This window comes from Phalaenopsis equestris, unplaced genomic scaffold (genome assembly GCF_001263595.1).
Source record: "Phalaenopsis equestris unplaced genomic scaffold, ASM126359v1 Scaffold000002, whole genome shotgun sequence".
Taxonomy (NCBI): Eukaryota; Viridiplantae; Streptophyta; class Magnoliopsida; order Asparagales; family Orchidaceae; genus Phalaenopsis; species Phalaenopsis equestris.
In genome coordinates, this window is record NW_018164444.1 from 39,123,436 (window position 1) to 39,131,573 (window position 8,138).

Consider the following 8,138-nt stretch of genomic DNA (forward strand, 5'->3'; position numbering starts at 1 on the left):
GCGGGCGATGAGATTTCAATTCCGGCTGCCGACAGCTTCTTACGGGCGACCCCCCAAACAACCTTTCTTTCTTACTTTTTAGTGCCGACAAATATCTAGAAAAAGTGGAAAGTTAAGAGGATATGTTTCTATAAAGAATAAAATCTTTTTTTTTCTGTAATTATTCCTGGTTTGCAATATTTCTATGTGTTTGTGTAGTTAAATCTTTATAGTTATTAACCCTCTCAATGTCTTATGAAATTTTTGGAAATGATGCTGATTTTATCTGATAACTAGTTTGTTGTCACCTCTGATTAACGCTCCATGCGGGGCTCGGGGGACGACCGGTCGGTTCGCCAGGGAGCTCTTCCTCTTCCCTCCCTTCCTTTGCACCTTCTTTCCCTTTTCTTTCATTTCCTTCTTTTCTTAATTTCCTTTCTAGACACTTTCTAATTTAATTTTTTTTCTAAATTATGAGATTTGATTTTATTCTTCAAACTTTTCCTAAAATCTAAAATTTGATTTTATTCTCTTTTCTTATTTTAAAAAGCCTTTCTTAAAATGTGAAATCTGATTTTATTCTCCTTCTTATTTTAAGCATTTCCTAAAATAGGTCAAGTCTCTTTATAAATAGGAAATTATTTGCTTGGAGGTAAGGGTCTTTTTTTTGATATATGAATTCAGGTTTTATCCCAAATTTTTCCCTTCGAGGACTTTAACTGACATTGAGGAAGTGCTCTGACTGTACTTCGTTTGAGGTGATGATCGTCTCCACGGGTCCTGGTGGTGCTTCGGCTGTAGGTCGACCCTGCAGAGATATTTATCTATTCCTCCACCCTTCCTGTGCTGCTCCATCCAGACTGCCTCCCTTCAGCTTCCCTGTGGACTGCTGACTCCCACTCCTTCATGCTCCCTCAGCAGCTACCGCAGCCCCCTGCTGCACTTTCCTGACACCTCCCTACAGCTCCCCTCTGCAAGCCGCAGCCCTGCTGCACCTCACAACCACCTCCCTGCAGCTCCCATGCAGGTTGCAGCCCTTGCTGCCCCCTTCCCAGCCCTTCCAGCCACCTCTCGGCCGGCTTGTTCGCTGCCCTTCTCCCTGCAGCAGCCGCACCTTCTCCCCACAGCTTCCCTGCAGGTTGCAGTCCGCTGCCCTACAGATTCCAGCCATCGACGACTTCTCCACACTCTCGTTAGGGTTCGATGCCTCTCACCGACCTGACACTTATCAGGCCTTCACCGCAGTCGCTATTCCAGCACAACATCTCCAAACTCCCTCCTCGTCGAGCTTGTTGTGTCTTCGTTTGTTGAGTTTTTATTTGTGATGTTTTGTTTTATGCTTTTGCTTTGGATCGTGTAACCATGTTTGAGTCATTAATAAATTTGTGTCCTGCATCTTTGTTTGGGTAAACTCCGGTATCAATGCTCATTGCTTTTCACTGTAATTTATCCAATTTAACTTCATACATGATTATAAATTGTATTTTGTCTAATATCTTGGTTATTCAACATGCATTACTTAATATTTGATTAGCCATATACATTTTCCTGCCCATAATTAGACTCATGGTTCAGTTATTGCTATTCTCTTCTTGCTTCAGGAGTTTGTATGTCAACATATCTTGCAACCAAGCACAACCAGAGTGATGCTCAGTGTTTGCATCAGTTGAATGAAATATATCTGGTTTGTTATTTTTACTTTTCTTTTGTGCAGTCTCTGTCAAATATCTTTTCAGACTTCATCGATCTTTTAACATATTTATGTAAATCATTGGCTGATTTGCAGGGAATTTTGAGTAAGTTTGAACATGAAAGAGGATGTTTGGAATCAACTTTCAGGTCTGCGCAAAATGGGCAGCCTCATCCTGCAATATGTTTAAAAAGACCGTGCTGTGTTTTCTCTTCGGAGATGTTATCAAGGAAATCATGTTTTGATAGTTGGTTAGTCGTTCTCCTCTTGCTTAATAGAAGGAGCTTGTCCCTCGATATCAGCTTACTCTTGAAGTTATCAAATGCTATCTTGGTTGATGTTGGCGAGACTAATAAGGTGAATACTTTTATGCATTTTTAGGTACCTGTCAATTTTCGAATTAATCTCAGAGCTAATTGATCTGTCAGTGATACAAGTAAACCTAAAAAAACCATAGAAATAAAGATCTATTGAACAGTTCAGCCGCCGTTATCTGGCAAAAAATTTTGTATAATGACCATTATTCAACTTCCAGGACATATTTTGTTAAATTATTTGAGCTGCTTTTATAATATTTCTAATGATAGATGAACCAAAAAAAATTGTTACTCCAAAATTTTTGAAGTTTTTGGCCTATAAAGGAAGTTTAAATTGACAGAACTCACGCGTATCAACTTGGCTCTTAAAAAAAGAGTTTTAATTGATTTAGTTTTGTTAATAATCCTAATATGAATCCAAATGAAATTAGAGAATACAAAAGAATGGACGAGAGAGCAAAGTTGATGATAGTAATTCATAACAGAATTAACCCAAATAAAAGTTGAAATTTTGTGTACAATGATGCTTCTTAGGACAAGAGAATTAAATTGACTACCATCAAGCTTAGGAAAAATGCTTTATTGTGGTAGGAGAACCTGAAGCCTCTTTGACAATGGGAGGGGAATGATAAAATTACTACTTTGTCTAAAGGTGAAATGAGAGATGCAACACAAGTACCTTCGCTCGCATTACTAATAGGATATATTCATAAGACTCCATCATCTGCGTTATAGAGATTTTTTTTAGAGGAGTGCACAACTAAGTTTGAGCAACTTATGTTGAAGTGTGGGCTAATGGAGCTCGAGAACACCTGTATAGGATTGAGATTATCCATTGACAATTTGGTACTATTGTAGCTTTATTGGATAGTACAAGATGTCAAGATCTTAGCCTTGAAGATGAAGAGACAATACAACAATATTAGGTTCACACCACCTTTCAAACAATGTTAAACCATTGGATTAGACAACAAAAGTATACCTAGTGCAAACTGAAGTCGACCCAACCAGAGGAGAATTAGTTCTGACTTCTGAGTGGAGAACAGATGGAACCAACTAACACTCTCAAATTCTTCTCAACTAGAAAGTGTGTTAAATACCATGGTTTTGGGCACAAATTATCATATTGCCTAAACAAGAGTATGATATCTTTCATTGAGGACTGAGCAGTTAAAGAAATATTCAGTGACACAGGAGAGAATGAAAACATCAGAGATGAGTCCTAACTTTGAGCAGACTAGTAAGAGATGCTAGTGATTTAAGATGGACCCATGAGAGAGATTCCAGTTGGATTAACATTGGTTATTTTAGAAGAAAGCTAAGGAGTCGATACCTAAAAAGGGAAATTCCTTTTTGAAGAAATAGCCAGAAATTATAACCGATAGTTTACATATTGGGTGTTTACCACTTAGAGTATTTCATCATGCCATAAATTTTATTATAGAGTTAGTTTTTCAAGGCATACTTTTTTATCAGATATGTTCAACAGAGTATGGGATGTGGTAAAAGTAGGATACAAATTTAATGACTCAACGCTTGGCTTATGAGAGTACCCATCTATGTGCAGTTCTATCTTAGGTTGTGCCAAGGAATGTTGTTTATTTATTCTATTAGGTTAGACTTTGGAATGAGGTTTATGTTTTGGAGTTGCCTGTAATAGATGTTAATATAGACTTTGCAGTGGGATGGGCTTGAACATAGCAATGTGGTGATTGTATTATAGTGATGATATTTCGATTCTTGAAGCTTACTGAGAAGAAGATGAAGCTTCTTCCGAAAAGAATGACACGGGAGCGTCTTACCGCGTCGACATCACGGGATCGCGATACTCCCGTGTTCAGTTGATACGGGATCAAAAGATCCTTTTTATTTTTTTTTTATTTTTATATTTTCTAAAAATTTTCTTATTTTATTTCCTTAATTTCTTGTCATTTCCTTTTTTATTATTTGTCAATAGAAAATTTTCTTTTCGGAGGCTTTATATGTGTTGTAATAGGATTTTGAAGTATTGGCTTTTCTGATTTGCTAAATGGAGAAATGTTTTCCTTGAATTTTGCTCTTTGGAGTGGTTTATCTTTTCCTCTTGCAAGTGTTGTTTGTATCTTGGTTAGGATCAGGTGGTAGAACCCCCTTGCCTCCCGTATATCGCTATCCGACCCACTATATTTCAGCCAAAGTGTTGTCGAAGCTATTTTTTCAGCAGGGAATTGTTGTTTATCCCTCTTGGCTCGCTTTTCAGCCGCTCTCTGGCCTCCTTTTCCAGCCGCTCATACCGAGTCAAATCGCCATTAGACCTCTGATTGTAGTTGGGAGAGCCGGTGACGACGTCGAACTTTCTGTCTGCTAGCAGATTTCAGCTGCCAATCACCCCATGGCCTTTCCGAGCTTTGCCAAACATCTCATATTTTCATTCCATCCCTGCTCCACAACCATTTTCTTGTTAAATTCAGTTTCTTAATACCTTCTATATCGGTATCTTTATATGGAAAGTAAATTTTTATTAAAATGAAGAAAGATTAATTTGTGAAAATTTGACAGTCACATGGATTCATACGAGTTTATCAAGTGACTGCGGACAGTGGAACAGTTCTTTGAGTATAAGGATGTTCCATATTTTATATCATTTATTCATTACTATAGTTTGGATTTTTTTTTTTTTCAGAATGGCAAGATTTTTTTTTTTCAAATCAAATTTTATATACTATTCTTTCTTTTAATTGAAAAATATGGTTGATCTACTTTAAATAATCAATCCCACTTATAGTATGGATAAATAATATAAAATATGGAACGTCCTTATATTCAAAGAATTGTTCCACCATCTGTAGCCACTTGATAAGGTTGTCCCGATCCATGTGCCCATTAAAATATTACATGACAATCTTTACTCTAAAATTCTGATTTCTCTAATATTCCATGTCAAATAATGATTTTTCATCAGTGGAAACTGTCTGGTGGAAGGGATCCACCCTCTCCTCTTGATCTGATGAGTCATCAGTGAATTGTGCCCTCTCGAAAATGACGAGCCTTTGTTATAGTTGGAGTATTTCTCGCTGCATATCCTCCATGGTAATCTCTTGGATTCTTTATGGATTTTTCTTGTGTTGTATGACTTTTTTTTCCTTCCGATCAAGTTTCTGAGGGATGTAAGATTATGACTCGAGGTTCGTCAAGGGTTAAGATTTTGATGATAGGTGTCAGAGTTGAATTTTAGTAAATGTAGAAGTGTTGCATTTTGAAAATTTAGACTTAAGGCTAGAAATTGGAGTAGGAATGGTTTGAGTATGATGGATTATTTATTTATCTTTTTAAGATTTCATGATTTTTAATTGAAGAAAGTGGTTTATCTACTTTGAATAATCAATCTCAACTATAGTGTGAATAAATGATATAAAATATGGAACATCATTATACTCAAAGAATCGTTCCATTGTCTGGATTCCTTCGATATGTTTGTCCGGAATCATGGGGCGTCAAAATATGGCAAGTCAATATTCACTCCAAAATTGTTAGCTCAACCCTAATGTTTTTAAATTCCAACTTTTCTGTTGTCTAAAAAATTTCTCTTCGATGCCTACCCTTAAAATCTAAACTCCTGACCAACCTTTATTTATAATTTTATGTGGGTCAAAAAATTGATTGAGATAAAAGGATGTCATGCCGTTAAGGAGACCCCCAACGAGGTGTCTGAGAACTTATCATGAAAGATATGCAGACAAAAATCCTCTAATTATAACGAAGGCTTGCAGCTTTTGGGAGGAGATAATTCAGTGAAGTCACCCATAGCCACATCGCAATTCATCAGATCAAGAGAAGGAAGTGAATCTCTTCCACGAGACAGATCCAAGTGATGAAGAACCATTATCTTGGCGATTTAACATAAAGTATCAGAGAAGTTTGGATTTTAAAATAAATGTTGAATTATTAGATTTTGATGGTCCCATGGACTTAGATGAGTTTATTGAGTGGCTTCAAACTTGAGTGAATGTTTGAATACGAGGATGTTCTTTAGGACAAGACAGTTAAATTGACAGTCATCAAACTCAGGAAAAATACTTCATTGTTTTGGGAGAACTAAATGCTTAATCGGCTGAGAGAAGGGAAGAGTAAGATCATCACGTTCTCTAAAGATGAAAAGGGATATGTAGTGCAAATATCTTCCCTACGTTATTGATTGAACACAATCATAAAGCTTGAGAATGTGTGTTAGAGAGACACTTCTGAAGAGGAGTTCACTGTTGACTTGACCAACTCATGCTGACTTGTGCGTTAGTGTAGTCAGAGGAGCACACGATAGCGATGTATTTTAAGGACTAATGTCATCTATTGGTAATATGATGCAACTGCAACCAAATTGGTCCCTACTAGATTTATAGATTCTAGCTTTGAATGTGGAGATATTGCAACGTCTCTTGTTGACTGACACACCTTATAGATAGAGTTGAACTCCAGGATCAGGCAGTAAAAGTATACCCAATTGAGCGTCCAAGCTGATATCACTCGAGGAGAAGTCAATCTAGAGTGGAGAAAAAATGTAGCCCGTCAACATTCCCAAATCCATCCTAGCCAAGTAGTGTTGCAAGCGTTATGAGTTTGGGCACATTGCATCTGATTGCTCAAACAAGAGAATGATATCTTTCACCGAGCAGGGCATTGTGAGGAAGCAGACGATAAATTCCCAAGAGGAGGAGATTGGTGATGAGTACCAGCTTACAGTGGAGGAGGGAGAGATGCTAGTGATTCAAGTTAGGCCCATAAGAGAGACTCCAATAAGATCATCATTGGTTGTCTTATAAGGCAGTGGGTAAGAGGTAATGGACATTCATACAGACTTTGAGAATGTGATGTCATGGATTTTCTTTTACATGCATTACGAAGAGCATCAATATGAATGGTCTTGGTTGTCCAAGAGAGCTATGAGTTTGAGGAGTCGATATCGGACATAGGACAGAGAATTTCAGAATTTTTCAGACATACAATCTACCTTGTTAGTACTGAGGAAAGTCCAACATGTCATAGATGAGAAGTTTTTGAGCTATTTAAAAAAAAAAAACTATATGGAGTAATTTGAATACTAAATTCAACTGTGCATCCACCGATGATGGTCAGACAGGAAGGTTGAACCACAACGTTGGAAATAGCTTTATGAGTTTTGTGGGAAAGAATATTCGACAGTGGGATCTAGGTCCTTCCAGAGAAGAAGAAGAAGCTTCTCATAGCCAGAGAGAATCGTGGATCCTACTTTGGCGAGACTTTGTTCACTCGGGCTTAATTTCATTTTTTTAATTTAGAAAATTTCTTCCTTTTTTTGTTTCTTTCCTATTTCTCTATTTTTAATTAGGTTATTTGTTCTAGGAAACTATTTATATGATGTTATTCTTCTGTTTTGGAAATTTTTTTGATTGTTTGTGAGTTTTGGACATTGTAATATCTGATTTTTACCCTAATCAAGTGTTGTATATTTTTTCTTTTACAAGTGGTGTGTGTAGCTCTTACAGGAACAGGTGGTGAGCCTCCATCCGTGTGTTGCCATTTTGACGCTATATTTTTTGTTTTCAGCTGTGACAGCCGCTGAGTGATTTTTATCCCGTTCTAAATTTTATCAAACTGATCTGTTATCTTTCTCTTGTCATTCCAAACCCACCTCCCCACAAAACCTGCTCCCTAAACATCTTTTAGGAGCCATAGAATGGTATCATTTTTAGCCCGACTCAAATAATCTATCCTACCAAATCCTAACCTAACACCCACGCCAAAAAAGAAAGAAAAATGCTTTAGTTAATTAATTATACAATGCTTTGTATTGAAGAAAGAGGTTGATCTACTTTAAATAAGCAATCCCAACCATAGTATAGATAAATGTATAAAATATGAGAGGACATATATATCCTCTCTCTCTCTCTCTCTCTCTCTCTGTGTGTGTGTGTGTGTGTCTGTGTGTGAGCTTCCTAATTATTTTCACTTTTAATGCAGGCTCTATCTCGTTTAGCTGGTCTTCTTCAACAAACTTTAGATTATTCTTTAAATAGCTCATCAAGGTCACCTGCTGAATTTGCTTCACACCAGACATTTCTGTGGATTTTTGAGGCTGGCACATCCTTAGATTCAGGTCATCCTGTCAATGGTGTTTTTTTTTTTTTTTTTTTTTTTTT

At 37.0% G+C, this 8,138-nt stretch overlaps 1 protein-coding gene across 1 annotated transcript in view; it reads left to right on the forward strand.

Moving 5' to 3' along the window:
• LOC110017904 (midasin-like) overlaps positions 1–8,138 on the forward strand; it is a gene marked incomplete in the record, with an annotated part of 124,351 nt that overhangs the window by 87,856 nt on the left and 28,357 nt on the right. The window contains 3 exon segments of the mRNA XM_020715060.1: positions 1,581–1,663; positions 1,766–2,026; positions 7,960–8,095. Of these exon segments, the coding sequence (XP_020570719.1) occupies positions 1,581–1,663; positions 1,766–2,026; positions 7,960–8,095 (480 nt within the window).